This window comes from Rhinolophus ferrumequinum, chromosome 6 (genome assembly GCF_004115265.2).
Source record: "Rhinolophus ferrumequinum isolate MPI-CBG mRhiFer1 chromosome 6, mRhiFer1_v1.p, whole genome shotgun sequence".
NCBI classification, from domain to species: domain Eukaryota; kingdom Metazoa; phylum Chordata; class Mammalia; order Chiroptera; family Rhinolophidae; genus Rhinolophus; species Rhinolophus ferrumequinum.
Genome location: NC_046289.1, coordinates 48,738,595 through 48,759,062, shown reverse-complemented (window position 1 = coordinate 48,759,062; position 20,468 = coordinate 48,738,595). Strand labels below are relative to the sequence as shown.

Genomic DNA, 20,468 nt, shown 5'->3' with positions numbered 1-20,468 from the left:
TGAGGTCATGGGGGTGGGGTCCCTATGATGGGATTAGTGCTCTTATAAGAAGAGAGACCAGAGCTTCCTCTCTCTACCATCTGAGGATACAGGGAAAAGACGACCTTCTCCAAGCCAGGAAGAGGGCCCCCCCACCAAGAACCAAATCTGCCACCAGCTGAGTCTGGACTTCCCAGCCTCTAGAACTAGGAGAAAATAAATGTCTGGTTTAAGCCACCCACCCAGTCTATGGTATTTTGTTATTGCAGCCTGAGCTAAGACAACCAAATACGTACTTTACCGTCATGTACACCTCGGTACAATTCATTACAGGGATCAAGGTTAAGTGGTTATGCAAGATTCCCTTTCTCAGGAACTCGATCAGGGGGTAGTTATTTATGTGCATTAAGTATGTGAGAAAATATTTAGCCTTCCGAAATTATTCTTGCAGTGACTTACTTACACTTTTATAGCCTGTCTCCCAATGCTTTCGCCTTGGCACAAAGTGAAAATTAAAATAGAATTGCATATTTAGCTCAACGTCCCTATCAGAGAACCAGTCTTTAACTTTCTAAAATGTATGACTTTCGTCTTAAAATGATGCCTATCTCCAAACTGCTTCACTCTGCAGTTGTTTATATACACAGAGGCCAGTTGGACAGATGCTCCCAGGATGCTGGCGGTTCCCCAAGAGGCAAGTGTCTTCTCCTCAAAACACAGGGGACAATAGGCAGTTAATCGGGGGGGGGGGGGCAGAGCTGCACTGACCAGTGTGTGGAAGGTCAGAATTTAAACACACCGATGACCTCACACTCCAGAAGGCTCCAAACTGCCCCTAGGGATCAAACTTGTCTAGCCAGTCTTTCCTTCTCTAACAAAGCCCAACACTCTTCCCCTATTCCACCTGAATGACCCAGGTGATACCTAAAGTGAGAAGAAAAGTTCCCAAACTGAAGTCAGTCCTTGTGTGGTGAGGAAGACCGTCTGAACTCTGAATCAGAAGATCCTTGGGTAAGGAACAAAGATTCTGTCTCAAATCACAGAGGTTAACCCCGCATCTATTGTAACAGAAGAAAATAACCTCAAACTGCATGGCTTCTAAATGATCAAATCCCATATATTTTCTCAAATTTTCGTGAATGACTCAGTGTACCTAGTATGTGACAAAAAGAGGGGAGGGGCAGAACCAGGAATAACAGAAGTTAATGTGAGGTGGGCTAAAGTTATGAATATCTTCTTCTTTAAAAAATAAATAAATGTATAAATTGAATAAAATGAATTTATTGAAAGCTTGAGCAATAAAGGAAAATTACACCACCTTAAGACATGCAGGCTTATGGTCATAAATATTTTCTCTGACCCGTTTCTATTCAGGATGCTTATAGATCCTTAATGTTTTGCAAGCTGACACAGGGCCCTTTAAAACATAACCCAACCTATGTTTCTTCTCGGAGAGCCGAAACTCTCTTCCTGCATCTCTGCACAGAAAGGCCATGACCCTCAGCTTTCACTGGCTCTTGGGATGGTGGCCAGAACGAGAGAAGTCAAGCTGGAGAACTCCCCAAGGTGGTTCTCAGGTAACCAGTTGGTTAGATTTCATCTTGTGTGGGGTTAGCTTTGCCTCGCTAGGCAAAGGAAGCACTTGGCCTGGGTTTACAATGATTTCTGTTTTGGTTCCTCCAGGGCTCAATTCTAAACAGCCCAAATAAAGGCTCTGCTGTCCTGAAGGGCACCTTTCAAGAGAAACAAAAATAGGACGCTCGATTAACAAAAGGGGACTGTTTGGCCACCAACGTCCTGAACGGGGTCTGACCATAGAACTGGAAGGGCTTTCTGCAAAGTTAAAAAGAAAAGACGGAGAAGAAAACAGCAGCAAGAAAAGAATCATCACAGAATCACTCACTCCAAACCTTCCTTTCCTCTCAGAAGTGCCAAGGGATAAAATATAAACCTCTTTGAAGAAAACTCCAGCCGCAGCTCAGCTTTCAGGTTGTAGAAGACGTTGGCATCCCAAGGCCTCCCCACTGTCAGATCAAACATACACAAAATAGTTCCCTGATATTTGCCCGGTTTCCCCCATACCATAAAAAACAGGCTTTCGTTTTAATCTACTTACCACACTGTGGGTGAAGGCCTGTAATTTCACAGCACAGAGATAACACACATAATTCATATGACACATTAGTGGAAGATCTACAGGGAAAGTATTTAGTCAGAGCTCACTGAAAACAATAAGGAGCTTGGCTACTGCCTCCGAAGGCAAAGGGATGGCCCTTCCAACAGGAAAAGCCCCCTCCTGTCACACTCACTGGAGTTAAAGATAAGTTCAGCCTATCAGTATCCAAGTTGTTTTTAAGTCAACAGGGCTCCCTCATTACACAACACTTCTCTAGTCCCTCTGCAAGCTGCAACATTCTCAGCCTCTTTCCAGGACCTCCAGGGGCTACTGCATATGTGAAGGCCCTTGAAAACAGCAAGTGCCATTAACACAGACTAGCAATCCCACTATAGTCACAATCGACATCATCTACCCCGCCAGCAAACACTTGTGCATTTCTTTTTCTCTTCCTGGTCAACTAAACACACACACACACACACACACACACACACACACAATCCTCCATCTAGTTCCCCATGGCTAGACCGAATGTTTGAAGATCTGACACCTTTTCTCAAGACCCTCTTTCAACTTTCTCTCCCATGAAGCCTTTTTCCCCAGGCAATGCGGAGACCACTCCACAGCTACTATTCATTCCATTTCTCCCAACCTTGAGGTTCTGCCAACTGTGAGGCAGATTCTGTATACGGACAGGATTAATCAATGATAGGCTGTGTAGAAAGTTAAAAAAAAAACAAAAAAAGGAAAGAAAAGAAAGAAAGAAAGAAGGAAGGAAGGAAGGAAGGAAGGAAGGAAGGAAGGAAGGAAGGAAGGAAGGAAGGAAGGAAAAGGCAGCAACTTTTCAATCATCAATTAGACATGTTGAGAAGGAGACCACTCAAAGCAGATACAACTCAAATGTAACCAGAAGCAGCAAAGTATATTAGAACCTCACCCTGGATTTAAAGACATTTTTGGGTTTTTTATGCCTTTAATAAACATAGTATGTCCAAAGCTAAAGCCAGTGTTCTGATATAATTTTCTCTGTCACTACACCAGTCCATCTCGTTTACTTTCTCAACCACACTCACTTGGATCCTATGCTTATTTTTTCCTGATATCACTTCAAAATCCATGAACATGGCCTGGTATAAAAATTTCACTTTCTAATTCCCTGTCAAAAATGCTGCTCCACTGAAGTCCTAGTCTGGACTCCAGACTCTTGTCAAAATACTTTTCCTCATTCCACAGAGAACATACTAACATGTTTCCTTCTAGACCCACATTTCCAAGTGTCCATCAAACACTTCCCGGGAACCTCCAATGCCCCACCCCCAAAATGGAGCCCATGTGTTCTACCATCTTCACAACCCTCCAAACTGTGCTGGCCAGTAATTCCAGCCAACTCTGAGACTGACTCCTGCATTACCTCCATCATGTGCCTACAATTCCACCTTCTGGGACATTCTACCTCGGAGCCTACCTCCTCACCCAGTCAGGTCCCATGTCTGCAGCATGTCTCTCTGGTATTATCACAAAGATCTACCTTGGCTCTTTATCTACACTGTCAATTCTATACCCCAACTTCAACGAAGTCATACAACATCTTACCAAAAAACAAAATTTTGGTATTTTTCACTTGCTCAAAATTTTGCCATAGGAAAAGGTCCAAAACACTTAGCCTGGCACGTGGCTATTTTCTCCAACTTTATCTCCTAATCCTCTCCAACATACTGCTTGCGTAGGCTAAGCTACATACCTCATTCATGCTGCCTGAATGTGCCATGAACTTTCACCTTGTGAAACTAGACTTGTAATGCCCTCTCACTTTTTGCCCTCTAGGCAAATCTCTCCCCATTTTTCCAAAAGCTAGGCAGATATATCCACTTCACGGAGCAATCCCTGACTCCTCCTAAGGGTCTTCTCCCTCTTCCGTGCACTCTATATTCTGTAAGTATCTCTATTCTAGCACTCTTCATATATTTTAAAATTACAAGTTCATATGTCTTTCCTGCCTATCAATTCCCTTAATTCAACTTTGTATCTCTATTGATCAATATGGGACCTGGCACATAGTAAGTGTTCATTAAATACATGACGGATCAATGAAAGGGGACAATACATAGCATTACCTTTAAACATCTGAAGCTTTCAAAGAATATTAGATTTTCTTGCCTCGTTCCAATTTTCCCTCAGCTGGCTCATCTTTCATATATTGATTTTGAACTGTACTGTCACTAGCATACCAAGGGCATTCACTGAACGCCCAAGGAAGAGACAGAGATCTGGGACAGAAGACTCAAGACAGTCTACGGTGCTGCCCTGAAGGAATTGAGGCCAATGAGAAGATAAACACAACTGAGGCAGAAAAATGTCAATTCAATAAGGACTATAATGAGCGATCAAACCAGAATGTGTCTGCCACTAAGAAAATAATAATGGGAAAGGCCAATTAAGAAAGAAAGGGATGTTGTCAAACATCATGGTAATTTTCATCATAACCTTTTATTAGGCACAATACGATACTGACAGGTTTCACTGAGGTCTGCAACAACATCTCTCCACCAAATATATTTTTCATCCCCTTGCCAGGCATTGGTGCTGTGTACTCTCCCCTCAAACGCTCATGGAGTTTAAGATCAACATGGTTGATCTGAGATCGTGACTCTTTGGAAAAGGTCTTTCTGAGGTGCTGGATTACCAAGTGGTGGTGTTGACAATGCTGCAGAAGTAAAATTCTGGAATGAGAGCGATTAAGAGATGGAGGCTACCAGTAAAATCCCTTCTGGATGGTCACCGCGGGAAAACATGGAGGCAGCAATCCAGGCTGGAGACGAACCAGGTAAGTCATTAGGATCTCCCTGGAGATACCGTCCTAATGGTTGGAAACTCAGAGGGAGTTACTGCCAGGTGACCCCCTGATGTCAGTCTTCCTCGGCGGGGTGAAGGGATGAAGTCATTGGGAGCACGTCAAAATGTGATAACACATTCGTGGACTTTTCATTTATGCATCCACTGGGAGCAGACCCACTTGCTGCTGCCTTCTCAGATCCTGTTTCTGCTTCTAGGTTTAGCGCATGACTTAAGGCGTAAAAACATGCCTCTCTCTTTCTGTTGTGGAATAAGTTATTTTGGTCAGTGTCCTCCTTTGGAAGACAAATGACAAAATAAAATGACCATAGTTCTTAGGTCCTTGATGCTTCTTCCCAAACTTAAGAAATATCGATTACCAGAAGTTCTCAGACAAGATAATGAGGATGAAGAGGTTGAAACAAAGCCTTGATGCTATTATCGACTTGGGCAGCCATAACTGACCCCTGTCCTCAGGCAGACTGGCCAACTTGTTACAAGGCAACACAAGGCACACATTTTTATGACCCAGTGATGTATCATCTTCTTGATCTACCTGAGCGGCATGTTTGTGTGTGTATTTATATATGTGCATGTGGGTGTGTGCATGCATCTAGATACCATCATATATAAATATATAAAAATTCACTTTTTTCACTGAACAATGGCTTATTTTCATTCACTGACTTCAACATTGCAGGATTGGGACTTCTCAGCTACAGTCTGTTTCTTGAAGACCAGCTACTCTACGTCTGTATGTGTATGTATCACCCACATGATCACAATACAAATTAGACAAAATAGATGCTTAATGGTGTAATTCACTTTACAATGGCACTATTATTACAGCTCTATTCTATTTTCATTACTACTGCATATTAGAATCAGCTTCCAACATGTTTGAGTGAAGAAATAAAACAACCCAACCACAGTGCCAATTAGTTCTATAAAAGTCATGTAGTATATCAAAACTAAAGCATTTTCACAGCATCCCACAAAGACGGATTCAACTCTTAGTTCACTTCTTCTAGCTTGCTACGCTTCCACCCCTACTATACTTTGACCTATCCTAGGCAAATTACAAGTTAAAATCAATAAAAGACCCTTAGCAAGCTTAACTGCTTCTCTAAAAAAGGCTATTACAATCCACCAGCACACCCTTACCTTGCACTAACATTATTTCCTGGGTTTACCCAATACCATTGTGTACCAATAACTACTCTTTCTCATGCTACTCTCTCATCAGCTCAAATACTGTAAGAGCAGAGCAATTTCAAGCAGGTTGTGAGTCTCTGAGAGTATTACTTGCAAAGTGCAAGTAAATTATTAGATTACATTACATGTGAAAGACTCAGCAGTGGGTCACCGTAGTGGAACATTAATGTAGAACGAGTTGAATGGAACCCTTGCAGACAAGCTTCTCCAATGTGATTTTTTCTTTTTTTTGGCAGCGAGAAGAAAGTGAGTAAAAGGGTAGGGTGGGCAAGGAATGATGGGTTACTGCAAAATGAGGTGTGTCAGAGCACTGGAGCACAGTGGGAAGGAGCGTGCTCCCCAGACTCAACGGCTGAAGGGAGCAGCCTGCGGGTACCACAGGAACGGTGGGGGCAGATGGAAGGGAGCAGCCAGACATGGGTCCTCCTCTGGCTCAGCTCAAGGCAGGGGCTGTAGTCTCAGGGAAGCCCAACAAGTGATTAATAGGGTTAAACTTAAGTGATTTGTCCTCACTTGGCAGGATCCAGCCCATGGCAGCTGAGCTGAAGGACTGGGGCAGGATCCAGTCCAGGAAAGGAAACTGGCAATACAAGGAAGGGCTTCAGGACGCCCTGGCCCTGGGACTCCTGCTTATTTCACAGAGCAACCAATCAGAATCAAGGAAGAATGCTCCAAGCCAAGGGAGCGGAAGACCTGAGGAGGATCCAGGGGAGAGTAACTCGAGGGACCCACTGCTCCTTTGAGTGCTTCACCATCACCGCTGTCACTGGAGCGATGCTTGATGTGTGCCAGACATCCTGCCAGGTGCTGCAACGTGCATAATCTGGTAATCCTCTCACCCACCTTGGGAAGCCGGCACCATCATCATCCCCCGTTTTAAGGTGACAAAAGAAACAGACTGAGTGATTCAGGAACTTACCTAAGGTCACACAGCAACCCCACAGCAAGCACACCTAGACCTCTAGCCTAGGGCTGTGTCACTCACAGCAGGCTTGTAACAACCACGTATACTGTCACCCAACACATCCAGCCGTGGTCTGAGTTGCTCAAGACTGGAACAGGGCTGAAGCTGCCATTGAGAGGAGTGTTGGTGGGTCCAAGAGAAACAGAAGTGGGACAAACAAGGGCAGCTGTGTCCAAACCCAAGGCCCAGCTGGAAGAATAAGCAAGTAGAAGCTGCGCTTGCCGAGTAGGGAAGTGCGAGCGGAATCTACTAAGAAAGCAAACGGCGGCTCTGCAGGGTAGTGTGGGAGAGATTACCTGCACGGTCAGTAAGCACGTACGTTTTGAAAGCCACTGTGCAGAAGTAAAAGAATAATCCCTGCTGGCCGGCTGGGGGAGACCAGACTCCTCCCCAGGAAATGACACTCCAAGACAGCGTAGAGGAGCCTGGCACAGGAAGAGGTTACATGTTGAATGAATGAGCAAGGCCCACACAACAGACTATCGTAAAAGACAGGGTCATGAGACCTGTGGGAGGGAGAGGGAGCATCCTCTCTGGAGAGCAGGATTTCAATAAGCAAAGAGAGACTGGGACATAAGATGAGACATAAGTGGGTGGGGGAGGAGAGGAAGGCTGAAGGCACACAGAAGGAACAGGGGTGAAAAAGCCCAAGTCAAAGACACACAGAGAGGAAAACCATCAGAAGTGTCTGGTCAAAGGTGACCCAATCAGTAGGCTACACTGAGCAACGCCACCACTGCAAGGTAAGATCCAGGCTCAGAGCTCTCCTATCCACTGCTTCATCCCCAGAGCCTAGCATAGAGCCTGGCACGTACAAGGTGCTCAGCAAATATGTGTTGAGTGAAAGAATGCCACCCTCGTGCTTTTATAGTGACATCGACTCCAAGCAAAAGGGGATTCCAAAATTTGTATTCTGAGCCGGGCTAGGCAGAAGCGTGCCTAAATGTAACAAGCTATTAATGAGCACGTGCTAAAAGTGGCTTCAAGACACTGTAAGATTACAAATAATAAGTATTTACATTATTTTCCCTCCCCCACCTCCTCCCTGAAATCATAATGAGTAACACCTGGAGTTCAACATCGGTTACTGTGGAAACCCTGCCTCCTTCCCTCCCTCCCACTGCTGCCAGCCCATGGCCACAGAAAGGCTGCTTCTACTCAAGCCCAGGACAGGGTTTTTCAAACTGTAGGAACAGCCCATCAACAGATCAGGAAATCAGTCTGGTGGCTCGTGACTTGTATTTTGTCCTTATGTAAGAGAGTAAAACTAACAGTGTATCACAGGTAGAGCTTAAATATTTTATGTGAAAAGTTTATGTCAAGAGTGTTGAGTGTGAGTGTGAGTGTGTGTGTGTGTGTGTGTGCACGCCGCGTTGGCTCACAATGTAGTATGCTTTCTCATTGTAAGTCACAGTACAAACAACACTTGAAAGACATTGAAAGGCAAGAAATTCCAATAATGGGACCCGCCTTTTCATATTCAAGCTGAATGACCTTTGTCTTCCTGCCTGAATGTGACTATCAAAGGTATTGTTCTTTAGGCCAGTAAACTGGGTCCATCCTGAAACATCAAGAAATCCTGTACAACATACTATCTTCAGAGTTAGTTCTTCCAAGGTATCCCAGTTTCACAAGAAACAAACAATGTAGTTTGAAAAAAAATTTATTTATTTTTCCTAGTTACAAAATTAATACATGCAAAATGCAGAAACTGAAATACAGAAAAGCACAAAGAAAAACAAACTCATAGATAATCCCACCATCCAAGGATGCCCATTTTATCATTTCACCATTTAGATGGTATACGTAAGTCCATGCTAGTTAGTGTGTGTGTGTGTGTGTGTGTGTGTGTGTGTATACATATACAGAGGGTGCCAAAAAAATAAATACACATTTTAAGAAAGGAAAAAAACTCTTAAATTTGTAATACTCAATATATACCAATAACAAAAGATGAATACAAGTCACGTTTGACTTCTGCAATTACAATTGGTGCTCAAAGTGGTTACCATCAGCGTCCAGACACTTCTGATTACAGCGAACTATTGCTCGAGCAACGTTGACCATAGTGTCCACTTGTGTACATTTTTTGGCCCCCCTGGTATATATACAAATACATATGTATACACATACACTATAGTAACAAAAGGGATATCATTCTGTGCACACTACTATGGAAACTGTTACTTTTCACTAAACTACAGATCGTAAACATTTCCCCCTGTCAAATATTTTTCTACTGCAATATGATTTTTACTGGCTTTGTAATGTTCCATTTGCAGACTTGCTCTTGAGCATCTCTATAAAAGGTACAACTTGACACCTTCTGCCTTGAGGAAAGAGGATTGCTGCCAGGAGACAGCGTCCCCCACTGCGCCCCCAGCTGCATCTAGCTCAAGTAAGTACAAAGGACAAGATGCTCAGCTTGGTGTCCTGTATTACACTTTCCACTAAGCCAGACCAAGAGACACTATTTTTGCTGTGCTGCAGAATGGCTTTACTAACATAGCCACAAGCTCACTGGCTAATTTTTAATTGATAATAAAAATGCCCAGTGGGAATTTAAAAAATAACATTTACTGACAATGTTCCACTCTTGATGCATAGCCAAAATAACTTGCGCTTACCTAATGCTGGATTAACTTGTGTTCGTGTCTTAAAATCCTCAGGTGGTGTTTCTGGGTGAGGGCAGAGGCTTGATTTTGTACCTTACTGGAACTTCCGAGCATCCTGGCACAGCACACAAGTGGAAGGAACAGAAGGTAAGGAAGTGGAAGACGAGCGTTCTAGTCACAGCCTTGCTACGTACTAGGGATGGGACCTCACACACATTGTTACATCTCCGTATCAGTTTAAAGGAGAGGCTAAGCCAGATGATTCACAAGGCCCCCGATGGCTGTAACAGGCTTTATGCTAATAAAACATGACTGGTGGCAGCATCATCTCTCTCTCTCTATTTATCTCTATCTCTATCTATTGTCTATATATCATATAGACAGAGTGACCACCACGTATCTAACATACACCCCCAATTCAAGATCAGAAAGCGAGCTTTGGAAATTTCAAAAATACTTTCAGTGTAGTTATCAGGTCTCCTGATCCTGTACGGGGGCCTGAAGAAAGTTATAGAACCTCGCTAATCTTCAAACTTCATCCTTCACACTGTGAAATTTTACATCTTCTAGGTTGACAGCCTGGTCTATAGAAACTGCTCACTTTCTGCATAAACGAGCTCATCAGAAGTGGTTCCTCAGTGCCAGAAATGGTAAAATACAACTCTGGCAATTGCACCCCTGTCATCGTCAGTCAACGAAGAGGATCGCTAAGAGAAGAATCATTTTTGATTACCGAAGTATTTCATTTGCCTTTGCTTTCACAATGCTTCATTAGCTGGACAGTTGAGAGTTATGGGCAGTTCACACCCTCCCAGATGCCCTGTCCTTTGGCATATAATATCCCCATCACACAAACGTTCCTAGGGGTACACGCTATATTGTTATTGTGGCCTGCTTACCCTCCGCTGGTTTTAGAATTGTACAGTGAAAATGAAAAGCAATGCAGTTTATTGAAGAGTTTTTAGACTTGCTAAATACATCCTTGTTTCTTCTGTGATTTGTAGGTTGAAAATCCATTAACACTCACTCCTCCCCATCTCTGGCATCGATCTTATGGGATGATACAAGCCTCTCGGCTGCTGGAAGGGCAGACTCACATCTGGCTGTCTTTTCTCCGTCTTTGTCCATTTCTTCAGGTTTCTTTAAAACTAATTGGAAGAGTCAATAAACACGCCCGCCGACTCCCTTAACACACTAGGAAGCAGATCATCATGCCCTTCAGACCTGTTCTTGTTCTGTTTTTCCAAGTATTCCCTTACCTGCCTCTGTCAATTGGCATTCTCGACAAGTTCATCATAACTTCTCAAAGTGTCAAATTTTCCTCTTTTCATTGCCCTTGTTAAAGATAATTTATAATTAGAAAGGCACATTCTGAGCCATTTCGGAGTCAATGCTAATTTCATTTTCTTTTGCATTGAAGTTTCTTTTCCCTCTAGAGATTCCCTTCCTTCATTCACAGCCCCCACTCCCCAGCCCCAAACAGGCATTCTTAATCTCTGTATGCACTGCTCCATTCCCCTATTTCACCATTCTTATCTTTTCCCCCAAATACTTCACCCAGTGAAACACACTTTAGCTTGTAGTTCTCCTTCCTTCACTCCACTTCTGAGAGAAATGTCTGTGTCTGGAGATTGTAAAGTCACCTTCAGGAAAGAGGCATACAGTTGGCTGTCAATTAATCAGGATAAGACAGAAAAAATTACATCGTGTTCAGCTTGGCTTCTCAGTACATGCATTTCTGCTTTGGGGCTCAAGAGGATTTCTCCCACACAACCTAAAATTCATACTTATGCCTTTTGTTTGGCTATAACTAATTCTCTACCTGGCAGCATAGTAGTTAACAGTCTGGGTTGTTTAAAACAGTAATTACCATACCTCATCATAAATTTAAGTGCTGGTCCCTCATTTTCCCCCCATTCTGTTTCACCTCTGTTCTTTGCAACCTGCCTGCTTATCCTCGGTAGCATTCTGTGCTTATAAAGTAAGTCAAATGATTTCATATTCTGTAATTTTTATTCCCACATCTAGTTTGACATACAGATTTTAAGCCAGTTTATTTTCCCCCATTAAGCACCGACCCAAATGTCACCATTCTCGTCACGTATACAATTCCATCAAGTTTCAGAGTGTCATTTATACACAATTTTATTTCTTCTTACTTCTTTCACACACGCCTACCACTTACGTACAGCAACTTCACTACATTCATATTTCATAAACTTCATCAGTATTCAGCCAAATCCTCCCCGAAAGTAAGCTAGGTATTTTTAACCGTGCACTGCCTTTTTCACAGGCTTGAGGATCCCAGACTAAGTGGCATCCTTCCTTGTACCCCGAAGTTTCATCTATTATGGTCTGTTTGTGGATCTAGGAACTTGCTAATAATTTTTTAAAAACTTTAAGATAGTTCATAATCAAAACTCAAATGCCCATTAACACTACTGGATATGATTTTGGGGGTGGGAGATGAGAAACTCTCTACTCCATACTCTTTCTTACTCATTTTCAGCCTCTGCTTGTGCTTCAGGGAAAACAGCACTGGTACAGCAACTACCTGGGACAGCCTGGAGCCCTTCAGCCCCTTCAAGGATGTGGAAAACCTGTACTCTCGGCTGTCAGTAGACACTGCAAAGGGCTCCCCAGCTGGCCACCAGGGCCTCCGTTCTATGGACAAGATAATCACCAGGAAACCACAGCACCACGCATTGTCAATGTGCCACAGCACATAATGTGATAAGACAGTTTCTAATAATGATGTGTCAGTTAAGGCCATAAACATCTGTTAGGGAAAAAAAATTCTTCTTCCATCAGCACAAGGGGATTGTTACCTGTAATTCCTTTTAACATTAGCATGTAAAAACCGGAGCGAAAAGTGAGCCTGCCTAAGCCATGAGCTGTGGCACATTTATCCCTCATCACACCCCATTCCCTTCTTCTAAGGATTTCTTTAGACAAGCTCCTTGATGTCTTTCCTACAAACTCAAGCAAGTAAATAAATAAATAAATAGGATGTCAGAACAGAACACCAAGACTCCCAAGCTGAATTTCCAATAGTAGGACAGGAAAGATATCGAAAGATAACCACAGACGATATATCATTAAGTTGAGTGGGATGGCCCTGGGAAGTCTGCTTCTGCCAGTGTGGTCCCAGCAATGTTTTCCCTACTGGTCCAGAGAACAAAGGCTTACTAAGCTTGGAAAAAGGGTTGCTTTGGGGGGAATCTAAATGTTCTTTATTAATATTCTTTAAAGTTTTCCTTCTAACCTTGAGTTTCTTAATTTTCCAGATTTATGAATCCTTTACCAAAGATACCCCTTGAACATATCTAAGGAGGAGGCAGAATTAGCCAGCATTTCTATCTACCATTAGACAGAGGAGAACTCACATAATGCTATTATACTACAGTACGTACTTTATTTGAGGATACAAGAGCCTTCCTGAATATTTGAGAATGATTTTACATCCTCTATAACTGTAGAGAAAGAATTATGGCTCTAGATCCAGGTTGAAATTTTCCCATTTAAAAAAAAAAAAAACACCTCAATTAACCAGACTCAACTAATTGAAGTGAATTTCTATTTTGCTACTTGTAACTTAGAGAACAAGGGAAGCAAATAAAATATACTGATATCAAGGATTAAGAAAAACAAACAAAAAAAGAAACAATTTCCAAGATGGGATGAGGGCAGATTTGGTCCAATCTCTGACACCGTCTCCATATACAGTTCTATAATATACCATTAGAATTCATCCTCAGAACAGTAACCTTGTGGTACCGTAAGATCCTCAAACCTCAAAGAAAGATGTAATTACACCTTCAATGTTCTATCTAGGGTAGGAAAGGGAACCAGCACACTGTAAACACATATTTAATTTAAAAAGACAAAAAACATTGCTGATTAACCCACTGTTAGCCAAAAAAATAAATTCATCCGTAATGCCTTGGTACCCTTATAGAAAAATCATGGTTTCCTGTATATTAATCAACACTTGAACACTGATTATCTGGAGAGTTTTTTTGAAGCATTAATTCAAAATGATTCAATTTTATGTTTTTCTAATATACAGCTTAATAAGAGTGAAAAATTTAAGAGCTCATTTCCAAACCAACACTTCCCTTCATGCAAAATTAAAAAAAAACAAAAACCCATAAAAACAAAACATTTTTTAAAAAAATGATAGAAGAGAGAGATCCTAAATTCTCAGCAAGGAAGACAGACTTCATATTCAGAAAGGTATTCCACATTTGAGGTTAGTGGCGTAGAATCTTGAAGGCCTTTCAAAGCAGGCTCTTCTTGCTCAGGAAGAACTTAACACTAATCTGGGATGAATGGGTCAGATGATATCTACCTCAAAGTCCCTTTGCATTGTCTCATGGAAGACAAAAAGACTGAGCAACAGAATATGTCATATGAGCAAAGCTGCATTTTCTATAAAAAATTTTTCGCACACGGGGCAGTCACATTCTGACTTTCTCCAGACATCTGAAATGTAGTTACGTATTTTGCTTCTACAGACACCGAAGTACATATATATAAGCTAAGAAGCACAATTCATCAAATAGACGAGGAAGATGGAGGGGAAAGGAAGAGCACACTCAGAAAAAAGTAGCATATGCTGTAGAGACCTTACCCACTCCAACAGAATTTCTAGTGACATCCAAATCACACCATAACTTCCTAAAGGCAAAAATGGGAGAATCTGGAGAAAAACGTGCATCTTAACTCAGAAGTGACAAGAGTATGGCTCAAGAAGTCATGGGCTTGTCTCAGTCGAATTTCAAAGGTCAGTTCTGGTGGAGAGGGGTCAGTGTACTTCCAAAGACGATTCAGCTGTCACCAAAAATCCTCAGAACATTTTCATCCAGAGGCACAATTATTGCAATGAACATTCTTGTACGTCCCTGCACCCCACTTAAGAGTCTAGTGTGGAAGTGTCTCATGGTTGGGGATTTATATGCAGGCTCCATATTTCAGTATTAGAAATAGAGACATTTTCTAAAGCCAAGGGCTCCTCATAATGCCAGCAGGCTTTGGGAAATTCCAGCAAGTGACTAACATAAAAAGAGTCAACTATAAATGTTTTTCAGCCACTGAGGATTTGACTTCTGGATTAATAATTCAATTCTTTTTGAGAAATAAGGGGAATGTAGCAGAAAAGGTTATCATAACTATCATCAAATGCATTTTCTAAAATTATTCTATTACATTTTTAAAGGGTATAATTATAAATGTTTTTATGAGCAATTTACCGGAAAATTAAAAGTCCCTTAGTTTAAAAAATAATTATTCTATCCCTCTGGCAAAGGATTTTATCCCAGCCAGCAGCTCTTTCAAACTATGAGGCATCATTTGTTCACTGTGGAGAGCTGCGTCCATGTAAGAAAAGCTGCTCTGAGAATCAATCTCTAGAAAGGGTGCTAAATTGCCAGACAAGAGCACCTACCAGAAAGTGAAATCAGTCAAGACTGAAGGGGGAAGTGGAGGGGAAACATTTTCAAAGTCTAAAACTTGTATGGTTCTAGAAGTCCTCAGGGCTACAAATAAACTACAGGCCTTGTTAACTGATTTTACATCAATTTAAACTGAGCTTCCAGGGGGTTCGATCTCAACCCAACTGAGCTTTTCAGTGTTAATCCCATCTTTTGGTGTCGATTTTTCCCTTAGGTTGGCCAGCTCTAAAAGCATTCAACCTTCAGCACTGGTGTTCCAAACCAAGTGCGTGGCACACAGCCCCGTGAGAGTAACTTTAGTGAAGTGAAATATGTAAGCTTCTGGCATGCATATAATAACGCGATTCTGGAAAAGGGTTTTTAACAACAGTTATGTCACAATGCTCATAGCTCCCTGAAGTCCCTGAAAGCCTTGTTAAAGATTCGCCGTGTTGTTTTTTTCTGCTTCATTCTTACTTCCTATGCTGCCGCTTGCCTTTCTTTTTTTCCCTTTCATTCTGCTGTAAAGATGGGACTGAATGACACCAGCCATCATCATTAATAACACCTAGAAAACGGAACAGTTTTCATTATAACTGCTACCATTCCTGCCCAGTTTGCAGAAGAGGGAGAGGCCGTCTTTCAGATTATACAGTCACAGATCAGATTTCGGAAACTGAGACACTAACAGTACGTAACCCATCCACACGTGGCTTCCCAGGAGTTTGGAATTCAACAACAGTTTTAAGTCTACCTAGGCAATGTCTCATGAGGTCACCTCAATGTCATGAGAATCCAGACCACAATCTCTGTGGCCTGCAAATGCTGGCTGGCTGGCTGGAAGCTAACCCTGCAACCCCTCTGGAAAGCATCTCCCAAATCAGAAAGCTTCCCACTTCACCCAAAGCCAAGAACTCCACTCAATCCTCCTTGAGGTTGAAAGTACTAATTATAAGGTGATGATGTTTGGTTTTCGTTTTGAGTTGTGAGCCTTTATGTTTTAAGTATTAAAAAGGCGTAATCACCTAGTGTGTAGGTTAATTTCTTTCCGATATTGTAATTTATGCAACATTAATACTGGGTGCCAGCTCCAATTTTCTTTCTGCTTACACTCTGCGAGCCGACTTGCATATTCTGCCAGCTCCATTACATCATCTGAAAACCCAAACATTTCCCATTTTCAAATCACTCTCATCTACCAGGCATACTTACACATTCTCTCTTTTCCTCCTTATAGCTTACACACACCAAGATTGGTACCCCTGAGGAGCAGACACTACCTCTGAGGTTCAAGTCTGCAAATGCACATAATTTCTGGAAGCTATTACTACTGCTGTGTTAGCTAAAGGATGCTTCCATCTCTGACCTTCCTTTTTCCACTCAGACTGTTATATAACCTAGTGCCTGCGTGCAGGATGTGAGTTGAGTGTTTGGGCCTTACCTCCTTTCCCTCCCCCCATTAAATCTCCTGAGGGAGGGACAAGAGGTTGGTTCAAAGAAGAGTGAGTGGAGGGGTGACCCTCTAGGGGGCAAAGGGATATGGGTCAGCAGGTCAGCTATGCAGGATGCATCCTACCCCTCCTTTCTGCCTCTCCCCTTTTTGCTGAGCCTAGGGGGCCGGTGGTACTGAATGGCCCAGCGTTATATAATTTGCAAGAACAGCAAGTTACAGATTTGCTAGTCGGTTCCGCAACCTGCCACCCAGATCTCTTGCAAGAACACCTTCTGGCAAGAATGACACCTGAAGATGCTAATGACACAGGGGGGGGGGTGGCGGTAAGACAGGGGAATGGCGGCTCAAACCAGAAATTAGTGTGGCTTCCTACATACTATACCCCTCCATCCAAAAAAAAAAAAGAAAAGAAGAAAAAAGCCTCAGAAACACATGAAGGGGATTTTCTCCAGTGTTTCTGATTAACCCTGTTACATAACCCACTCGCATTCCAAATCCACCGTCTCAGGGTCTAAATATACTCTTTGCAGCCAAAAGCTGTCTACACACAAACTCACGGAGCTAGCGGCAGGTCCAGGCCCCCAGCCCTGATCCCCCTCCCTTCACTCCCGGCCCTCGCAGCCCCCCACCCCTTCCGCTCCAACCGCGGTTTCCTGTGTTCACTCTTCGGAAATCGCCTTTAATTAAATGTTTTTAGCGTGTGTCATCCTGATGGCTTTTACTGTACTCGAATTCCGTGAATGGGAAAGCGCCCGGACAGGGGGTGTGGCTAAGGTGGGGGGAGGATACTGTAAAACAGCCAACACATGATCAGCCATATTCCTACCTCCAACTAAAACGTCGAGAGGAAGGGAGCGGCTCCCGGGGCCCCCACTCGCCTCTCCCCAGCCCTCCCCAATCGCCACCAGAAGCCGAGTGGCAAGAGGAGGGGGCGCGCTGGGCCAGTAGCCAGTGTCCAAGCCCGGACTGGAGATCCTCTCTGTCCCCAGCCCTGGGCTGCTCGCGGGAGCCTGCTTCCTCCGGAGTGACAGGCGTGATTTATACATTATTTACAACAGTAATTAAAGCCGTAGCTTCCTCCCGTTCTTCGCAAACTCCAGGCGCATCCAAATAAATAATCCCCCTACCCCCAAGAAAAATCCCAAATCAGGTTCCAGCACCTTTAAGAAAGCGGGAGAGAGTGAGTTTTCCGGAACACTCCAGTTTAACTAGGGAAAAGCAAGAAGGGGGCAATGGAGCCCCTCAGCCGCCCCCCACACACACACACACATACACACACTCCAAAATGAAGTGTGAAAATCTCCCTGGGAGGGGGAACATCGCTCGCACTATCCAACCAGCATTCAACTTGCACTGACCATTCCCAGGTTCTTGCAGAAACGCTTGGAACCCGAGACAGGGAAGGATTCTCAGGGCAGAAATAAGTTTCGGTGCCTTCTGAGCTTTCTTTTCCTGCTTGTTTGCTTTTGTAGACGCTCACTCCGAATGCGCGCGTGTAGCGCCCCACAGGACCGCCGCCCTCCGAGCGCTGGCGCGCACACGCCCCCCGCCAGCCTCGGCGCGGGGCTTCGAACCCGGCTCTGCAAACTTGCGCAGCTCCCTTCGCCGCGCCCGCCAGACAACTTGGCGAGCACCTCGCACGCCGGCTCCCGGCTCCCTCCAGCCCCTCTTCCAAATCCCAAGCCCACCGCTGTGCTCCCGAGGTGCCCGCGTAGCTCCCAGATCTGGAAGAGCCCCCTCTCCACCCCTGGGGCTTCCCTGGTCTCTCACTCTTCCCATCCCCTTTAGCTCTGTGGGGGATCGAAAACACAAACCTTCTAGGGTAGCCGGGGCACGAACTGTCAAGAGGAGAAAAGGTAAAGGGGGAGGAGGGTGGCCATAAACATATTTTATTTCCCCTTCTTAAAAGGACACTGCCGCTTTAAAAGTTTCTTCCCGGGCCCCCACTCTCCGGTTCTCCGTATTTTGGGGGAGCGTATTTAATTTCGGCAACGCGGCTTTCCTCCTCTCTTTGCAGAAAAATCAAAGCCAGGGGGTGAGCCCGCCGGCTGTCAAGCCTCCTGCCGCCTCCCCCGCCCCCCTCTCCTCCTGCAACCCGAGAACGGGCTGCAAAAGTTTGCAACATTTCTGGGGGGCCGAGGGGGGAGGGGAGGCGATTGCCCCAGGCTCGGGGAGCCGCTGCAGGCTCGCGCGCGGCCCGGGACCCCGCGCCCCCAGCGCCTGCTCCCGGCCGCCCCCCGATCCGCGCCCCGGCTCCCCGCCGCCCCCTCCTCAGCCCCTCTCGCAGCCTCCTACCTCTGCTGGTGCTGGAATAGCTCTGTCTGCGCACCGGGGCGGGCGGCTCGCTCTTGCGGGCGGATTCCTGGTTCAACGGGGTCTCCCTGGAGCCGGCGGCCGCGTCCGCGCCGCTGCTGCCCGGCTCGCTGGCGGCGGGGTCGGGGGCTGCCGGAGCTGACTCCATGTTTTTTCCCAATGTAGAGATCGCTGGAGATGGCGAGCTCCGAGACTCCCTCTATCTTCTGTTTTCAGAGCAACTCTATGGTACCAAAAAAAAAAAAAAAAAAAAAGGGAGAAGGAGACCGGGGAGAGCAGGAGGGAGAGAGCAGGCGGTGGCGGGCGGGCGAGCGAGAGCGCGAGGGAGCGCGCGGAGTGTGTCTGGGTGGACGTGTGTGTGCGCCCGAGAGGGGATGGGAGGCGGGTCTGGCCACAGGCAGCGCTAGCGAGAGCTTCTCCAGCCGGCCCCCACACCCAGATTCCCCACCCTCCAGACCCCAGACCGAGAGCCAAGGACTGGCTGCCAATTTTGGGAGGTGGGGTAAAGAGGGGAGGAGGTGGGGAGAACCTCCAGAGCCCCAGTCCTCCCCTCTCCCCAGCCCAGGGACAGAAATTAAAATCGGCGAGATGATTCTGTGCCTACTTCTGAGACTGTTGGGGGAACAGAGCTCGTCCCCATCCGCCGTCAGCCTGGGAAGAAACAAATCCGATAATCCACGTTGAGGAATTGCAGGTGGCCAGCTCGCTGCCAGCGCAGCCCAGGCCAGGTCTGATGAGAAACTAAAAAGGAATAGACCTGGACTTGAAACCCCAAGGAAGGCGGAGGATGGGAGGACCCAGCACTTCTGACTTGGGGATGGGACGTCCAGTGGGTTTCCAATCTTGGTTTGATACATCTGTGTCTAAAAGCAGATTTTTTGGAAGTCTAGCATCTACATGGACAGCCAGTTTGTGGCGTGGTTGAAAGAGGTCGCTTTCAGCTCCTTTGCTGTTCCCTCCGTGAAGAATCCAGAAACCACTTGGCAGGGCAATTTCTACTGAAGAAAACTTTGGCCGGTTTGGTTGATGACTATCTAAGCTGGATGCATCTATTTCATGCGTGGCTGCTAATTGTCAATTCCCACTGTTACTTTTGCTATTAAATATACAGTCTCATCCATAAAATATATACTGGAGAGGCATTAATAATGTCTGGATGATAAAATTCAGATAATTAACAGCGCCTAATAAGTCACACCATTCTACAACGCCCTTCCACTGAAACACCCTCATCACACAATAGGTGCTTAATGAAACCCAAGGAAAGTGGAGAATTGCATCAGTGTTATCTTGACTCCAAACTCCAATAAGAAGGAACAATACAAATGAGATAAGTGGAAAACATTCAGATGGTAGTAGCCTGATTTCTCTGCTTCAATACTCAATCCCCATTTCCTTTTGCCTGTGGAAACACTGATGAAATCCGTACATTTTTCACACACACACACACACACACTTTCCTTTTAGGAGGCTCACTCACAAATTTTGACAATAAAAAATATTATTATATACCAGAAGGTGGCATAAATATGTGTATTTAGGGGGTAGG

General features: G+C 44.6%; 1 protein-coding gene across 2 annotated transcripts in view; it reads right to left on the bottom strand.

Moving 5' to 3' along the window:
* Nucleotides 1-19,137, bottom strand: part of RORA (RAR related orphan receptor A) — a 688,250-nt gene extending 669,113 nt beyond the window's left edge. Inside the window, exon 1 of one of the 2 annotated variants that reach the window (XM_033107225.1) lies at nt 18,902-19,137. In XM_033107225.1, coding sequence (XP_032963116.1) covers nt 18,902-19,067 — 166 coding nt within the window. In that variant the 5' untranslated portion in view covers nt 19,068-19,137. The remainder of the gene's footprint in view (nt 1-18,901) is intronic. The other variant, XM_033107224.1, reaches the window with a different exon arrangement.
* Between the last annotated feature and the right edge of the window lie 1,331 nt (nt 19,138-20,468).